Below are 18,583 nucleotides of genomic sequence, written 5' to 3'. Positions count from 1 at the left end.
CCATGGGACATTTAATTCCTTCTGATCACATAAATGACAGACGAGTTGTCACCTGCTGTATGTGCCAAGCCAAGCAGAGTGGCGAAAATCCTCTCCCTGTGGTAGGGGCCACCGGCCCCAGCAGCCGCATCACCTCATCCCACACGCTGCTGTGGATGGAAATGCCCAAAGGAAGGTTAGCTCCGAGCAGGGGCCGTAGGCATGGATGTTTTCCCTGGCGTGCTCAGGAAGAGACACCCAAACTTGGCAGCGTTGGCAAAGGCTTAACGTGGGGGAGTGGGCAGGTGGAGGAGAAGCCAGGGCCGCTGATGTCCCTCAGATCCTGCAGCCTCGTGAGGCGTGAGAACCTCGTGCCTCATGGGCATTAGGGCCTTGTGACCGCTATGAGGGACGAATTGTTCCAGTCCCTTCTGTAACACGAGGGACAAGCCTTACATTTTCTTAAAAAAAAATATATATATATATGTATGTATGTATATAAAAGAGAGGATCTCTATAGATTTAGCGGCCTTGGTACGGGTTTCAAGCGAGCGCCACCTCCTCACAGCTTGGCTCGCCTGAGGGGCCGCCCGGCGGCCACCGCCCGGCAGGGGGCGCTGCCGCCCGAAATGGCGGCCGCGGGGCGGAAGAGGAAGCTCGGCTCTTCCCCAAGATGGCGGCGCCCAAGAGCGGCGTGGCTGGGGGAAAGATGAAGCGGCCGGCGGCGGCCCGCGCTCGCCGCGGCGGGAAGCTGGCCAGGCTGCGGCAGTCGGTGCAGGACTTCGTGCAGGCAGCCGGCGACCAGCAGCCGCTGACCGTGCTGAAAGACGCGGAGAGGCAGAACCGCCGGAGCCGTCGGGACGCCAGGAAGGAGAAGCGCAGGCTCAAGCGGAGCCGACGCCGACGCCTCCAACGCGGCGAGCCGGTGGAGGACCCCGCTGTGCCGGCTAAGGCGGCTCCGGCTAAGGCGGCTCCGGCTAAGGCGGCTCCGGCCAAGCCGACTGCGGCCAAGCCGGCTCCTGTCGCCCGGCCCAGAGCCCCGGCCTTGCCCGCCGCCGGGAAGCAGCGGCCCGGGCCGGTACCGCCACACCGCCCAGCAGCCGCCGCCGCCGCAACCGCCTCGGCGCGGAAGCGAGCTCTGTTGGAGGCCAACGAGGAGGAGGAGAAGGAGATCCGGCGCCTGGAGCGGCGGCTGGGGCTGGGCAAGCGCCGCAAGAAGCAGGAGGGGAGCGAGTTCGAGAGGGTGCCTCAGAGCTTCCTGCGGGACGGGCTGGGCTACGTGCTGGGCGCCCTGGGCTCCCGGGCCGGCCTCAGCAAACTCTGCGAGAGCAGCGACGAGGAGGAGGCCCCGGTGCCGCGGGAGAAGGGCCGGCCGGGCCCGCGGGAGGACGACGATGATGATGAGGAGGAGGATGCAGAGGACGCCTCAGACCCCTCCGAGGGGGATGATGTGGAGGGACAGTGGGAGAGCGACAGCTCCTCCCCCGAGGACGGCGGGATGCCTGAGGCCAGCGAGCCCCCGGGCGAGGAGGAGGAAGAGGAGGAGGTAGGATGTTTGCGTCGGATAAGGCTAATCTGCTTCTCAAGGGACGTGCCACCACCTGCACGTGAGCACTCCCGCCAAGAGCAAAGAGAGCTTATGTTAAAATTAGTATCTGTTGCAAACTGACGTTTGGTTTCTGGATGATGGAGTGGCTGAGGGAGCTGGGGTTGTTCAGTCTGGAGACAAGGAGGCTGAGGGGAGACGTTATCGCTCTCTACAACTCCCTGGAAGGAGGTTGTAGCGAGGTGGGAGTCCGTCTCTTCTCCCAAGTAACAGGCAATAGGACAAGAGGAAACAGCCTCAAGTTTCAGCAGGGGAGGGTTAGATTGGATATTAGGAAATATTTCTTCACCAAAAGGGTTATCAAACAGTGGAACAGACTGCCCAGGGATGTGGTGGAATCGCCCACCATCCCTGGAGATATTTAAAAGACAGGTAGACGTGGAGCTTAGCGACATGGCTTAGTGGTGGTTTTGGCAGTGATAGGTTGACGGCTGGACTTGGTGATCTCAAAGATTCCTTCCAACCCAGACAATTCTGTGATCTCAGAGGTTCTGCCTGTGTTAGGTCTTGTACCACGGGTGGAGGAGAGGAGGCCAAGCGGGTCATTTAGCCAACATGGCACTAGCTTAAACTGGTAGTACGTCTGCAGCTGATAAAGCTTGGATAAAACCAAGGCGTAAAAGGTCAGCTTTTAATAACAATAGCTTAAAGAAAGTTTCGTGTAAAGGGAAGAGGATTTTTGCTGCTGTCAAGTTGGTCGCAAGCGGTGACTTGTTGCATGCGTCTTTTCTGTATGAAGTTATTTCTTTGGTATTGGTTATTACGATGGTAAAATATTAACTAAAAGTTTGTTATATTAGTCTTAAAGAGAAATATATATTTGTGTTCAAATATTTAAAATATTTGTCTCATTTGGTATCTTATTTTGTTGTTTTCCTGGTAAGAGTCATAATCACAGTGCTACGAAATATGTTCCCCCTCAAGTCAGGAAAGTTCAGGAGACACTAGATGACAAGAAAAGAGAAGAATTGGGAAGACTGAAGAAAATGGTAAATGGCCTCATTAATAGGTAATGTCATAAGGAAAGTCATTAGTCTTTCTGGTTCAATCTGACAGTGTTCATCAGTCAAATAAAAGTGGCAAAGATGTGACTTCTCTCTTCACAAACTGATTTTAAGTTGGCAATCATGTCTGCTATCCTTAATAATAATTGTCTTTGTTGATATAAATTCTTCAAAGTTGGTCGTTACAGAAGTTGAAAAATCTAGAAAATAAATTTAAGATTGGGCCGAATTCCACACAGCAGTTGCCTGCAAGTGCTAGGTATAATTCACTAAGTGTCAGTTGGAGTATGCCTATAAAAAAGCCTCGTAGTGGGAGTTATAGCCCCCCCCAAAAAAACCCATGATTTTTTTTTAATTTTTTTTTTTAATTAAACTAATTTTCTCCAACACTACAACTGAGGAGGAGCAACACTTCATAACTTAAAGTACTGAAGAACAGAAAAAGTAATTAACGCTTCCATACATTTTAATTTTAGGGTATTTTTAAAATAAGAAAGCTATAGACATTTTATCTATGTTATCTGTAAAATGCAAACTACAGTATGCAGTTTGCTCGGTCATTTAGGATTTCATATACCTTATATGTTAGAAAAGTATAAGGTATTTTCATACTCAATTTCTCCAAAGACTGTGATGTGCTGTAGTTACAACTGCTAAGAATAAAGTCTATTTCCTTAATAAGATTGTTCAGTGTGACAGTAAGAACATTGACAGTGTTTTGTAAATACTGGTACTAATTGTTTTTAACATGTAAATATTTAAAAAAAAAAACAAACAACCCCAGATTTAAACATATGTTGTATTTTTTTAATTTAGCGAACACAGCAAAAGACAAAAGGTCCCTCCAGTCATCTTTTGAATGATTTTTCTTTAGCCAAGCTAGTTTCTCTAAAAAGAATAGGTTGCTCCTTGGGTAAATTGAAAATTGCGGAACCACGTAAAGGGAAGAAATACTGAACACTGGATATTGTTTCTCAATAGGTTGAGTGAACCAAATTTGCCTTCCATTTGTGGACAGATGGAAGATCTCTACATGGCCAACAGCAGAAAGGACATGAATGAAACTCTGACAGATATTCTCATGAATGCTTGTGTGACTGCAGTCGCCATGCCTGCAAGATTGATGATGGAGCATGTCCTTTTGGTCAGCATTCTTCATCATAATGTAGGAGTCGAGGTAATTCTTGTGACTGGGACTAATTTTGTTTAATAATACATATTGTAGGGTGATTTTCCTTGATACTTTGTTTGAATTGACTTTTGATCTTTGATTGTATGTCACTAAAAAGAATTTCTAGTTGAATTTCACCAGTATTTGTAGGTTATTTACTCTGTGTCCACAAGCGAAAGGGAGCAAGTCTGTTGCTTTATCTGATTAATTTATTTTCTCCATGAGTTACCACTGGTCAGTTATTAAAACCTCATTTTTTTCATTGAAGTCTTCATGCATCCATAAAACTGAATTTTTATTAAGCTTCAAGTTTTCTCCTTTTCAATTACACTAATCCATTTCTGTTCTCTTGGGTGTATGAGGCTGTTGTTCTTGGATGATGTGTATCCAGATAAGGAAAGCAGTACAGTTGCAGAAATCCTTTTACATTAGTGAAAAAAGTCCTTTTTTTAAGCCAAATCTTTCAAATCATCAGCAAAATTAACAAGGTGTATCAATGACTCCAGAATATCAGAAACTTCAAAAAGGATGGCAAATTTTTGGAGGGGTTTTTTTGTGTGTTTGTTTAAGCCTGATGAATGATTGGGATAAAATATCTCTTGCTTAGTGTTAAGAAGAAGCTAAAACCACTGATGTCAACAGGAAGTTTTTAGCTAATTATAGTGAAATGTCTCTCAGTAAACTGAGTCGTTTCAGCACCGTGTTCCCATGAAGTTATGGTTTTTTCCTACATCTCAGTGCAAAAGATGTACTAATGCAAGTTTTTCAGTTTGTCATGTAGTGACCTGAATGTTGTCTCTGAAACAATACAAAATATCAGACGGCTGTGATTACAGCAGCTTTCTCCTTGCATCCGTGCCATTAAAATTTTTGTTCCTCTTTGCTGCTTGAAAGGCAGTTTTGACTGCAAATATAACGTAATATTACAATGCTGTTTTAAGAAGAGAAACACAATCTTTTCAGGAGTTGCAAAATAACTAGTAATCAGTTTTATATATATATTAATACGTATTAGAAATAGATGATATCTAGATTGTCTTCTGTGCTACTGACTGTTACACGGCATCTTTGATTCTAAGACTGTAGTATTTAAGTATACTATAAAGCCTCGTTATTTTTTCTGTAGAATATGCATTACACAAAAGTGCAATAGCACAGCTGCATTTAAGGTCAGTTTGAGCAATGCAGAACTTGGGATTCCAATAACTATGTTTATACATTTGTGCAATATGATAACTGGACAGTTAAAACCTAAGCTGCTCAAGGCCTGTAATGCAAGCCAGTACTGCTACTGGGAATTCTGGTTTTCATAGCACTGTAATAAATAGGGGTGTGTATGTCTTGTTTAGCAGTAGCGTGTTCATTACTTACCTATATTTTGGTATGCTTTCCCATTCCAATCTTTAGCATCAGTTCTCTCTCCACAAATATAGAGATTCCAAAATTTCTTTTCCCAACTGTACCACTGAGAAATGGCTAAGACTTATCCTCACTTCAAAATCAGCAACTGTGAAAACTTGGGATGTCGAAGGTTGTTTTACAATATTATTTTTTACCTTCCTGTTAAGGGTTTTGCTCTGGAATGCTGAACTCTGTGGTGCATTTGGTTTTTGACATGCAGCTTTTACTGGATGAATGACTAGCAGTAACAGCATGCCAGCCTGACAGCTGGGAAGGTGCTAATAGGTGTCCATGAAAATTATGTAAACAAATTCTGATGTATGTGTACTGTAAGTTCATCACATTTACTTTTCTTGCACAGACTTTAAAAGGCAACTGGATGGCATATATGAGGTGTAAATAACATATACTTTAAGAAAATGTCACACCACTTAGATATTTGTATATGTAAATGTAGAACATCCATATTGGTTGAGAGGAGCAACAGTATTTCTTTAAAATTAATAGTGGCGGTGCCCCAAAAATGAATGTTTTACAGATGTCTGTAAAATCTACTTACGGTTAACAGATTATTATTTTTTTTCCCTTAATGGAACTATTGCCAGGTCGGTGCTCACTTTTTGGAAGCCGTGGTGAAGAAATTTGATGAAATCTCTAAAAGTGACACTGAAGGGAAAGAATGTGAAAATCTGATTGCCTTGATTGCTCATCTCTATAACTTCCATGTGGTTCATTCCCTGCTGATCTTTGATATTCTGAAAAAGCTTGTTAGTGCTTTCACTGAAAAAGAGATTGAGTTGACTTTGTTTCTTCTGAAAAATGTGGGCTTTTCCTTAAGAAAAGATGATGCTTTGGCTTTGAAGGAACTGATCACTGAAGCCCAGAGAAAAGCAAACACAGCAGAGAAGAAACTCCGGGATCAGACTAGGGTATGTGTGTGTGTTTTAAAGATTTGCTGTTACAAATAGACTTTAATAAGCACTTGGATACTAGTGTTAATTTACCAATATGTTTTCTGCTACACTCTGTTCAGATTCTAAGTTACTGTTAGTGTTCAGTTGTTGCTTTCAGTTACTTGCATTCTTCTTGTCTGTCTTTCTCCTTTACTTATTAGGACACAGACGCTAAAATGCTTGTAGTGGGTGAGACTGGGACAGTTTTGTGTCTTATGCAATGGACAGTGCTTCTGTTTCATGATACTTTGTACTTCAAAAAATGGTCGCTGAGTCATGGTGTTCAGCAGATCACGCTTTGAATTGAAGGTCCAACACAAATGAGTGTACTAGGAGTTAAAGTAAACATCCTTCTCTGTGTTTCTATGCATATAATCTGAATTTTGATGTATGTTGCCAGCTGAGCTGCTTATTCTCACAGAATAGTAATTTCAAAGTACACTCTCTATTAAATAAACAGCACATCATCTACAGAAATATTTCTTTTCCCAATAGGTTCGCTTTATGCTGGAGACTATGTTGGCACTAAGGAATAATGATATGCGTAAGATTCCTGGTTATGATCCTGAACCAGTTGAAAAACTCCGCAAATTGCAAAGAACACTGGTGAGAACTTTCTTGATATATGTATTATAGCTATTTTTAAACCAAAAGTAATTATTTGTATTGTACTTCAGCTTGATGGGCTATAGTATTTTTAAATTCATTTAACAGTCTGAGACTCCTGTGGACAAAAATCACTTGGATCATTATTATCTCCTGTGTCCAAGTTAAGTCAGCAGTCAGCTGGCCTCTGCAGAACAGTTTGAGAAAGGACTCAGCCAGACTTTGCCTCAGAGTCCTATACTTGAGAAAGAGATTGTGGGATGTTTAATGATCACACAGAAGAAATGAGTCACAAGTTCTTTTTTCCATAGATTTTGGAGGCAGGCACCTGCTTCTAACTTTGTTTTAGAAGTCTAACACTTCTGAAAACCTGGATGTTTTTTCCTTCTTGGTTTTTTTTTGGTGGAGAGAGGGCAGTTTGTCCAGAAAAACGCAGTATAAAATGCATGAAAGTAATTGTCTCTTTGGATTGAGAACTAATTCATTTTCACAGGACTTGAGTCTGGTTTTAGAGTCCATGTATCTCCAACCTGAAAGTCACACTACTTGTCTACAACACTTAGAGCATTTTATTTTTCAGAAATTTGTAAGTGTGGGATGTGCACATCAGTGATAATAGACCAGGCAAAAATAAGATAGGTAATCTAGTTCTGTAGAATTTCCTCTCTTAAATTTTCACAGTCCTCTTAGTTTGCTTCTGGACTTTGTTGTTGAAAATTCTTACTTTGTTCAAAGAGTTTAAACGTTTTGTTGTTTGAGTTGTACAAAATTTCAGTTTGTTGTGTCATTTTTATTTGATCACAAGTGTTTGAAAGGAAAATTGTGACCAGACTGTAAGATGTTGCAACTAATTTCCAATGTCAGCATCAAGTCAGACTCCTAATCAAGTTTTATGATTGGAAGGTGGCTACTTTTTAATTGATTCTTTTTTTTTCTTTTTTTTTAAATTAAAAAATCAAGAGCTTCTAAATGTAGATTTAAGCAACTACTTGTGTTTGAGAAATTAGAGCATATGGGAAACTTTTAAGTTCTTTTCAGGTTGCTGACTGAAATTAAAGGTTGGGGAGAAACTTGTGAAGCCTTTTATGGAGATTAAGTTACTTGTTTTAAAGTAATTTTAAGTAATGAAAGTATTTGTTTTATTTATTTATTTTAAAGAAATCTTCAAATAAAAGCCTTTGGGGTTTTTTTTGTATGTTGTTATTCAAGGTTCGCAGCAGTGGAAAAGAAACTCAGCTCCGTGTCTCCCTGGAATCTCTCCTCAGTGCTGATCAGGTTGGTCGCTGGTGGATCGTAGGGTCTTCCTGGAGTGGAGCACCAATGATCAATGATACAGACAAGAAGACTCAGCAAAAACTGCATATAGGAAAGGTAAATCCAAGCAGTACAAGTGTTTGTGATCATTTGAATATTCTTCATACAGGCGAATAAGTTCATTACAGAGCCCACCAAAAAAACTTTCATGGACTCTTGTAAGACTAAGGTTTTGGTCTGTAAATTCTGCTCTTACACTTCTCAAAATGTTGTACTTGTGTACTTCCTAAGAGCTGTTACTACAAATGTTAATGGTATAGCTTTTTTTTTTTTTTTCTCCTGTCCTGTGGAATTGCAAAAGTAACTTCTTGTGTAAGTGAAAGAAGAGGCTTGCCCTGAGGTCGGTTTGCACGTATGAATTCTGACAGGTAGTGTTGTCTGCCTGTGGGTGGCATCTTTTTAAGCTGATTCTAAAAGTAGTGTGGTGAGATGGTCATGGTGACTTGCATTAAGAGAAGCACGTCTTAAAAATAACTGACACAATTGAAATATGTTTCCCAAGTTGAAAAAGCTCCTGATGATGCCTGTGCCTCTGGAGAAAAGCTCAGGACTGATGCTTCATAGTTTACTGGAGATCTTCATTAGTGTTCTTATTAGAGGCTGCACAGAAATATCTTTCTTAAAGCAAGCATAAATAAAATAGCATTTGTTTTTTTTCAGGTGAGTTCAAAGATAATGGAGCTTGCTCGTAAGCAAAGAATGAACACTGATATCAGGAGAAGTATTTTTTGTGTCTTGATGACAAGTGAAGACTTCCTAGATGCCTTTGAAAAGCTTCTCAAGTAAGTACAGACTGGCACAGAAGACAGCTCAGAACTAAGAATAACATTAGCTGGATTGGAAAAATAACATTGCTGGTCTGGGCTTAAGGGCATTTAATTGATAATACAATTAAGGAAGTGCTTAGCTAGGGATCCACGTAGGGTAAAAGGTTAGGAGAAGGACCAAAATCCTGGTGTAAGGACTAGCAGGGGGCAGGCAGAACTGACTGGCAGCCAGAGGAAAGTAGCCGCCCCTGGGATTGTCACTAGTGTCTATAATTGTGATTTACAGCATCTTTTGACTTAAGAAGCCTGTATCTTTCTGCACTGAAGATTGTGTATCCCGGTGTAGCGGATGGAAGTCAGTTGCAGGCTTGCTTCCTCACAGAGGCAGACCAGAAGCCCCTTCAGAATATCTCTTGGTTTTGTTCCTGAATTTCTGTGGTACTGCCACTTCCTTTGCTTCTTGCCACCTTGTTAAGCCATTTTTTAGGTCTCTGTCCATACTTGCATGACCTGGTCGTGTTCTAGCACCTCTGCTTCCTTCTTGCAGGATTTATTAGCTTTGGATTTGCTCCAGGGTCACATCTCATGTTAAAACCAGTTTCCTTACCACTTGGCAAACAGCTCTTTAGAAGAAAACGTGATCAGGGAAAAGCTCAAACTAAGCTATTCTTTGTGTTTGTCAGAATGTTAACTGTAAGTCTGTAGTAGCTGGGAGGAAGGATCAGGTCTGAACTTTTCTATTGCAGCCTTGTAATTCAAGGGAATTGTCTTACCAGGATGGCATGCAATTATTTAATTTGCTAACCAAACGAAAACAGACTTTGTAATAAAGTCAACTAATATTTGATTAAATGCCACTTCTGCAAAACACAGCTTGGATTTAAGACTGTGGTGGAGTCATTCCAATATCTTAATATGGCCTGTTCAATTAAAAGAAATTAGCTGCTGCTGCAGTTCTTGCCAAGACCTGGTAGTTCAATTTGCAAATTGATCCTTGACTCTCATCTGTGCTATTTAAACTAGTATACAAATCTGTGTACATACAGGCTTGGCAGAAAAACTCTGTCTGCAGATTATTTGGTGTGTGTTGATACTGATTTTTATACAGCAAACTCGGAGATCTCAAATCTGCCCACATCTTGCAGAGAATAATGGAAAGTACACAGAAGTTTCAGTGAAGGAATTAACTTCAACGTGACCATGTGTTCCAGAGTATATGGGAATTTACATTTGTGTGTTTGATGTCAGTCTCATGAGGAAAAGCCTGAGAAATACATGAAGGAGTATTTTAACTGTGCTTGTTGATTCATCTGCTGCTAGATCTCTGGCAGAGTTGAGGTGTGGTTAAGTGGTAATTTAAACTATTTTAAATCCATGCTGCTATAGTTCCGCTTGTCTTTCTCCTCCTTATATCAAAAGAAAGTAACTAGTTTGAAGCCACAACAGCTCCCTGAAGTGGCTCAGCTTGCGATTGCAGAAGCGTCAATGTAAAGGGAGGACTGGGAACATCACTGAAGACAGTTAGTGAGACTTGATCTGTTTCATCAGCTGAAAGGCCGCACCTCCTTCACAAACCACAGATTCACACATGAGGGGGGGATGAATGCTCCTTAAGTTTGAAGAGGCAATTTTAAAGCTATGTCATAGAGATGAAGAATTTGAGAAACTTTACATCTCAAAAAATAGAAACTTGTAAGTCTTGGATATCCTGTTGTAGGGTGGTGTGTGATTCAGTATAGGGAGTATGTGACTATCTACTAAAATCACTGAAGTGACTTTTAGAAGGTGGTTTTGAGTATTATTATTTTTGATCTAAAGGCAATGATAGTCTTGGGCTTCAGCTGATGATAACTAACCTACTTAGAGGCAGACTTCTGCTGGTGATAACTGCCTCTGAAATAGATTATTTATCCCATATACAGAGGGAAGTTCTTAAAGTAATCAAGGTCCATGGGAATATTGTAACTCATGAATGATATAATAGGTGAGGTGGTTGCATATTCTTTATCTAAGATGATCAGGCTTAGGAAATTTGTACAGATTTATGGTGAAACTCAGCAATGAAAGGCAATCCTGACTGTTAAATTTAGATGTTTAGGAATGCTAGGTCTGAAAAGAGAAAATACTAGTAGGCCTGTGAAGAAGTGAAGGTAAGAACAAAATTGAACATCAAAGTGTTGATTTACTTGGTTGCAACCATCTGGCAACATGAATATTTCCTAAATAAGCAGGTCATGATAGAAGTGATGATGAACAAGGAAAAGGAGTGTGCGCCAAATTAGCAATTGCAACGTAACTGCACAAGTCATCTATTAAATGCATGTCTGGTGGCTGAAAACCTCTGTATTTAAAAAAAAAATAATCTTTTGTTGCTCTATAATAAAACCAGATAGAACTTGGCTGAAGAGAGAGCAAGCGAATTATATCACAGACACAGCAGTTATAGTGCTGGTCTCTTTTGGAGAAGCAGACTTCTAAGATTTCAGTGCTCATTAGCAATCAGCCTAGAAATCCTCCCAGATTTTCATATTGTGAAAGCTTAAATTCTAGGGGGTGTTGGCTGGAAGACAATATTTTCTCTGTTGATCTGGTATGTGTCTGTGATCAAATGCGATGGCAGATGTCTGGAGGTGTGTATAAAGGAGGGATATGAGACTCAAGAATGACAAACTGTACTCTATAGACGGTAGAGCAAGTTCCAGTGGAGTCAAACTTAGTTAGAAAATACACTTGAGTTATACTAACGCCGTATGAAACTTGAGCTTGAAGCAATGAAAAGAATTTTGTTTGACATTTTTCAGATTATAATACGAAGCATTTTTCATTTTAATTGGTTTTAATGCTGCCAAGTATTTGACAGCCCTGGAAGCTAAATCATATTATTCACAGAACAGGTGCATTGCGAGTCAGTTACCGTTCCCTGCCAAAGTGTCTCGGGCCTCTTTCAGGCTGGTCACCTGTTCAAGTGGGAAGGCTGTTCAGTCCTTGGCCTTTATGCTGAGGCAGCCATAAGTACTCATTGATACTGACTGTTTCCTTCAAGCTTTTTTTTCTTTTTTTTAAGTGGTTTGAAATCACTGACTACATCCTCTTAGGCTTCTGTCAAACAATAATGAATTTCAAGTGTTATGTAGCATGGAGTTGACCTAGAGATGAAGAGATTCATGTCACCAAGTAGAAAAAAAATCTTAAAATATTTTCTTATCCTTAGTAAGTACCACAGAAGTGAAGGACCCTGTACGTGTTTCTCTAAATAGGCTTACACTGATTTTCCTCCTATAGGTACAAGTGTGAGAACCACAACAGGCTCCTACAGTTCTTATTTCACTATTTAGCCTTTGTATTGGTACACCGTGCAGCAGTGCTTGCTGCAGTGCTACTGCTATGTTCAAAAGCACAAGATTCCATTGATGACAGTGCCCTCTCCTCTGCTTCTCTTCCTGAAGAGCTACAAACATGGAGTGGGCCACCTTTCCTTCCCCAGGGGGTAATTTTACACTTCTGTCTGTTGAGGTCTTGCTTTTGCAGCTGTTCCTTTGACACCAGTAATATGGAAGCGTGTCCATATTGCCATACCAGGGTACTGATTTAGCCCACAGTCTTAAGGGTTCGATTCCATTCAGTGTTTTAAAGACTTTGTAAGAACTTTCAAACAAGTAAAACTTAGTGTGGTGTTTGGAGGGTATTTTTTAAATATTAGTCTCAGATGCTGGCTGTAGCTCTTATTTTATTGTGAGGTTGTTTTTTTTTTTTCCTTACTAAACGATTCTCGTTCTCTTGCTAAATTCTAGGCTTGGACTGAAAGACAAGCAGGAGAGAGAAATTGTTCACATTATCATTTACTGCTGCTTACAGGAGAAGACATATAACCCCTTCTATGCATTTTTGGCTGACAAGTTTTGCCAATGTGAGAGACGATTTCAGGTGAAGAAATACCTGTTTCTACTTTGTCATTATTGTAGCTTGGAAAACAGTTAAGTACCTGAAAATGCATGCCTGTGAAGATCTTGGTTCTGAGGAAAAATTCTGCTGTTTGTAGCTATGCATTTGGTAAGGCATACTCATGCTCAGATCTGAATAGGAAATAAAATAACTACTGCAGAAGGTTTGCTTTCCTCTGTTTTACATGTTTTAAAAGAATTGAACAGTCTAATCAATCTCTTAATTAACAGAGGGGTCATAAAGAATAGGAGGTCAAAAGGTTTTGTTATGTTTTTACTCATTTAAACAGTAATTTGATTTGTAGGATTTTTTTTTTTCTTTTGACACCTAGGTGACATTTCAGTTTAGTCTTTGGGACAAAATCAAAGACTTAGAAAACCTGTCAGCCGCTGCTGTCTCCAACTTGGTTTCACTGTTGGCTCACTTATTAAGGACAAAATCATTGCCACTGTCAGTTCTCAAGGTTGGTGTGTTTTCAAAATACTTCTGTGTTTTCCTTGCATTCACTAGTTCTATGGAAACTGTATTTTCTCTGTTACCTATTCGTGATCATAAGACAAAACTTCTTATAAAATTGCCAAATTAATTCAATTGATTACAGTACTGCTATCATTTGGGGAAAAGGGAGCCTGGGGAGACACAGACATACAGAAATCTACAGTTCTGTATCTGGAGTAATTGTAAGATTATTTTCTTTAGAGTATCCAGAGTTGGAACTGAGGCCCCTTCCTTAACAGGCTTTGTCAGTGGATTTTGTGCTACACTTCTTAGCTGCTGGTGATTTTTTTTTAAATTAGACCAGAAAGAAATTTACTGAGCACTTGGATTTCGGAACAGGGTGTCCATAGACTTTTACTAGAAGAATACTTGAAATGTGTTAAACAGGCAATTATGTGGGTTGTCCTAGGTACTTCTGAACTATTTATCTAGTTGAGAACTTATCTCTGGTATTCTGGTACTAGTAGGTTATTCCTTGGAAAGTTCTCTGCTTTCCCTATTGATTGGCTTTGGGAGGCAGCATTCTCAGCTAATTCTGCTGTGCCAAACTTAAGACTTGGTATATATGGGAGGCCAGTTGATGTGCTAAAAGCTGTTCATGTAGAAGAGAATTCAGCTGTTTGAAATGCTTGAATTGATCTAATTCTCTTTCCCTACTAGGTAATTGAATTCAGTGAACTAGATAAACCCAAAGTCCGTTTCTTGCGACAAGTATTAAGCATGTTGTTAATCAAAACAGATCCTGAAGAACTTAGTGACATTTTTGTGAGGTAAGTGATCAGAGAGATCTCCAGGGAACCCCTTGGTGAGTAGTAATTAAGAAGATAAGAAGTTTGCTTATTTTGTTTGGAATTATACAGTGCCTCTTCCAAAGATCAGCCATCCATCCCGTAAAAAGTAAGCTCTCCTGGGTGAGTGGGGGGAAGTGTATCATTTGTGTGTTAGTACAGGCTGTGATATAGATACAACTGTGAGAAGTGTTATACAAAATAAGGCTTTCAGATATTAAATGTATCATTTTGGTCATAGGATTTTCATGAGCAGAGCTCTGTCATTACTTGCTTTCCTTATTGCTTTACCATCTGCGTGCAGTGGGATGCAGTCTCTCAGCAGTCTTTGCTAGAAGGTATCTTTAGTGTAAGAAGGAAAAATAAAGAAAAATGAGGGAAAGGTTTGGAGGATTATTTTTTTTAAAAAAAAAAAAACGATATTGTCTGGAGAATCTTATTTTTGTATATGGGACAGTTTCCGGAGTTGCTGGGAGATCTTCATCCTCGGAGATGCTTAGGACTCTGATCATCCTGACCACACCTGGTCCAGGTTTAAACAGGAGGTCAGATGAGATGACCTGCCGACATCCTTTCTGACTTAAATTATTCCACAATTCCATGATTTTGTTGTATTAAACTTGCAATGTTACATGAAGTTAGAAAAAATTGGGTAAAGATGTTTCAACCGTTAACACAGCAACACAAGGAAGTTCAAACATGGTATTTGCCTCATTTTTTTGCTGCGGTGTAATTGTTTACATAAAGCGAGTCTAAGGCTCAAATATTCCATTTTATTGTTGAGGATGAATTGTATGTTGAGTGTGTTTGGGCTGTTCACCAAACCAATGCAGACTTGCTGGTAATTTGAAAGCCTCTTCAGAAAAGCTCCTTTTATAGGTTGGATTTTTTTCTACATCGCTTTTTGAAGAAGAAAATAATTAAGAAACTTCTGAAACAGTAGAAGACTAAATACTATTTTTTGATCTGTATCTTTACAGGATATCTGACAACCCAAATCTGGGAATGCTACGGGAAAGCTTGAAACTCTTCCTTACGCACTTCCTACTGAAAAATGCACAAGCCCAAAAAAGTCCTGAAGAAGCTAGCTTATTAAAAGAAAGAGTTGAACTAGCAACCAAGGCTTTGGAAGCAAAAGAACCCAAATTGAAGCTATAGTTCTGGTTTTCTAATAAAACAAACAGAAAAAACTGAGTCTGTATGAAGATGCAAAGCTTTGTTAGTCTTTCAGGCCCAAATAATTGAGAATGAGGAGAGCCTTGTTACTCTAAATCATAGAATGGTTAGAGTTGGAAGGGACCTTAAAGATCATCTAGTTCCAACCCCCCGGCCATGGGCAGGGACACCTCCACTTGAGCAGGTTGCTCAAAGAATCTGCTTTTTGATTTAAAGTTATTTTGCCTTATGCACTAGTTACAGGGTTAATTGAAGGTGATAGAAGGCCTTTTTAAAGAAAGAGAAAACGTTTGGGGTTTTTTTTGTCATGTCCCTTTTTAGCATGAGTGCTTCCTGTAGATGGCTAGTATCCGGAGAGGAGGATGAGTTTCTCTTCTGTTATACTCCCAGTCAGCAGTAGCATTCTGCATTGCATATTCTAACTTTTCATTTAAAATAATAGCATAATACTGACCACTGTATCTTAGAGAAGGACCCTTAACCACAGGCTGTTAGTTGTACTTGCCTGAAGAAACAGGCCACTAGATGGCATGAGTACTGGTGAGTCAGTTTTGGAAGAAAGCAACTTTTTTCTTAAAGTGTTGAAGTTACCCGCTAATTCTGTGAATTGTTTACCTGACGGTGGGTCAGGAAAAGGTCTTCAGTTGGATGCAAGGCTGTAGTAAAACGACTTGAAGATCTGACTTTGCCCATTTATATTGGGTTTAGAGATCACAGCATAGTTTTATTGCTCTTTTAGCCTTGGTTTCGTAGCTTTAAAACTGGAGTTGTGTTAATCAGATTTTTTTAGGCATAAAGAATAATATGAGTCTTTCAACAGGAGAATTACCTTCCTTAAGAACTTGCTTTCGTTTTCTATTCAGATGTTTTTTTTAAAAAAATCAAATCATGTACATTTGTTTTCAGTAACACTGGGTGTTAATGGTTTGTTTCTTTTGTCACCTCACCACTACACATTAAACTGCGATTTTTCCAAAGGCTTTGCTGTTTGTACGAGCTTTGCTCTAGCTGGCTCACCAGGAAGGGAATGACCTTAAAGTTGGGGGAGAGGATGAAGCACTTTCTCATCTGCAATATGCGCTGCATCTGCATAATCTACCTGTGGTAGAGCTGCCAGCCCTGTTTCTATAACCAGGCTTGCCCGCTGGTGTTCAATAGTCCACTCGCTTATGGGGCCTCCTAATTGCATTTGATACTAATTGATCTGTTCAGCTGCTTTGGATCTGTCCCTGTTGGGAAAATTTGCTCCCCGTAGGCATCCTCCAGAAAATTTTCAGTTCTGCAGCAAGAAAGATGGACAAGAATATTTTTAATTCTTTTTATTTTCTAATCAAAGAGTTGAATGTAGAGCACTCCGCTGGCTCAGTTGTACGAGCAATGTTTTTCAGGCGGAGGAGTGCTTCCCCCAGCAGCCGAGGAACTGTTTTTCTCACCTCTCTGCTGTTGGAGAGGGCAAGCTGTAGGGAACAAGGTGTGCTGGGAGTAGAGAGACCCAGTTTCAAAATCCCAGGTTACAGGAGCATGGTAATAACTAACTCAGAAGAGATTACTATCCGAAAATCAAAGCAAGATGCTTTCTTCAACCTGTTTCATACCACTGGCAGCTTTTAAGCATATGAAACTGGCCATTTCCCCTCAGTTGCATCTTATGTGTAACAGGCAGAAGAGGAAAAAAATAATTAAAATATTTCTAAAATTCATACCAATTGACCAAAGCATGGGAAGCAGAAGAATTGAATTATTTTGATGGATACAAAAGTCACAGCTTCGGAGAGTGCATTTAAGCAGCTCCCTTGCAAACAGCCACGCTGAACCTCCTGTTTTTAGTTTTGGAGGCCGGACTCGGAAGAAAATCTATGCAAGCCCCTAGAAACTGGCTGCTGTGGAATGCACAGGACCTCGGTGAGTAAAAACTGCTCCCGCTAGACTGCAGCAGCCACCTAATTAATTACCTTTTTTGCAGGAGTTTAGGTAGACCCAGCATTTCAGCATGGTTGTGGTTTAATAATACATAAACGGAAACACATTTCTCTAGCTGGGAGATTGAGGCAACTTTGCTCCTCGGGGTAAATCCTGAAACATCTTCCTTAAATTCAGTGTGACAGGCTGCCGGTTCCTCGTTTGGGTGCTTTTCTTGGCAACCAGAATTGGCCACCCTTTGCCGCCCAGGGAAAGATTGCCTGGTGTTTTATGGGTCTGAGTCTATTCACTTGCTGCAGCTGCCCGAGGTGGTGTGATGCAGGTGTTGCTATGCAATTAGAGGAGATGGTTTTAACCTTACACTCTAAAATTGCAATTGTGATTATTTTTTTTTTTAACAGAGACTTGCATTTAGCTATTATTTATCCCAAACAGCTACTGTGTTTTGTTCAAACTTAACAGTTATATTATTATGCGTTGTTGCTGAAGAAAACAGATTTTACCTGCCTACAGCTTTTACATTTGTCACACTTATATAGAAACATAAATTTTTTTTAAAAACCTGAATTTTGAAGGAAAGCAGCCAAAATACACTGCCAGTCCACAGTGCTGTAGTCATGGGACAAGGACAGTTGCTGTGAGGGATTCTGTGTAAATCCCATCCTCTCACTGTGATTCCTGAGGGAGTAACTGTCAAACAGAAATTGGACAATTCTAAGATAAATGTGAATTCCTGAGTCTTGGATCTTGCCACGTTTCAACAACTCTTTTTCTGAGGTCCCACTGGCCACACTGCTGGAGTGTGATGGAGGTGGAAGGCCTGTCAGTGTGCTGTTGCTGTACCTGAACATCTGCAAGCTGTCGCTTCTGCGCTCCAGTTCACATCCCAAGGTATAAGGCACATGTGAGAAGGAAACCTGAGATTATTTTATATTTATTTTTATATATATTTATATTAAAATATAGAATATAGTTATACATATTTTATAGAAGTTACATTGGGCTTGGACATATTTTGCTTTGTCTCCCGCGGAGTAAATGTTGGATAACACACATACAGCATGTCGAGATTTCTTCCTATTGAGTATTAGGCTGTTAGCCAACAGCAAACCTCCATGAGAAATGTTCCCTGATCATTCCAGTAAGAGAGATGCCACTTAAAGTGTCCAAAGTTCCTCCATGAAGGAGGTTTGGGGGAGTTACTACTTCATGAGCAGAAACGGGCTTTGAATTGGTAAAAATACACTATAGTGGAAAACCAAGGAGCTACGGTTGCAATGCTAATCCTTACTCCTGACAAGCCAGTGGAAAACAGGACGTGATTTGCTTTAGATGCACTTAACTAAAAGCCGGATGTTTGATTTTTATTTTTTTTTAGCTATATAACAGAAGATTTCAATTCCCCCTTTAAACAGCACTATCCACTCATAGCTATTATCGCGGTTTCAACTTTTGTTT

The 18,583-nt window shown here is 40.4% G+C and overlaps 1 protein-coding gene across 1 annotated transcript; it reads left to right on the top strand.

The window, feature by feature from the left end:
- The first annotated feature begins 652 nt into the window (after positions 1-652).
- Positions 653-15,199, top strand: NOM1 (nucleolar protein with MIF4G domain 1). The gene is made up of 11 exons (XM_074157451.1): positions 653-1,525; positions 2,470-2,594; positions 3,571-3,766; positions 5,767-6,090; positions 6,610-6,720; positions 7,930-8,091; positions 8,695-8,816; positions 12,593-12,725; positions 13,075-13,206; positions 13,902-14,011; positions 15,010-15,199. Exons 1-11 carry the CDS (start codon positions 653-655, stop codon positions 15,185-15,187), a joined length of 2,466 nt encoding a protein of 821 aa, XP_074013552.1. The 3' UTR covers positions 15,188-15,199.
- Positions 15,200-18,583: the final 3,384 nt, after the last annotated feature.

The sequence above is a fragment of the Numenius arquata genome, chromosome 12 (genome assembly GCF_964106895.1).
Source record: "Numenius arquata chromosome 12, bNumArq3.hap1.1, whole genome shotgun sequence".
NCBI classification, from domain to species: domain Eukaryota; kingdom Metazoa; phylum Chordata; class Aves; order Charadriiformes; family Scolopacidae; genus Numenius; species Numenius arquata.
This window is presented reverse-complemented; position numbering and strand designations above follow the sequence as displayed.

What these genes read in the sequence shown, in the direction of transcription:
- NOM1 (XM_074157451.1), top strand. Translation starts at nt 653, where the DNA reads ATGGCGGCGCCCAAGAGCGGCGTGGCTGGGGGAAAGATGAAGCGGCCG. An exon ending in AGGAGGAGGAAGAGGAGGAG is followed by an intron (nt 1,526 to 2,469) that starts GTAGGATGTTTG and finishes TTTCCTGGTAAG; the next exon opens with AGTCATAATCACAGTGCTAC. An exon ending in TGCCACTGTCAGTTCTCAAG is followed by an intron (nt 13,207 to 13,901) that starts GTTGGTGTGTTT and finishes TTTCCCTACTAG; the next exon opens with GTAATTGAATTCAGTGAACT.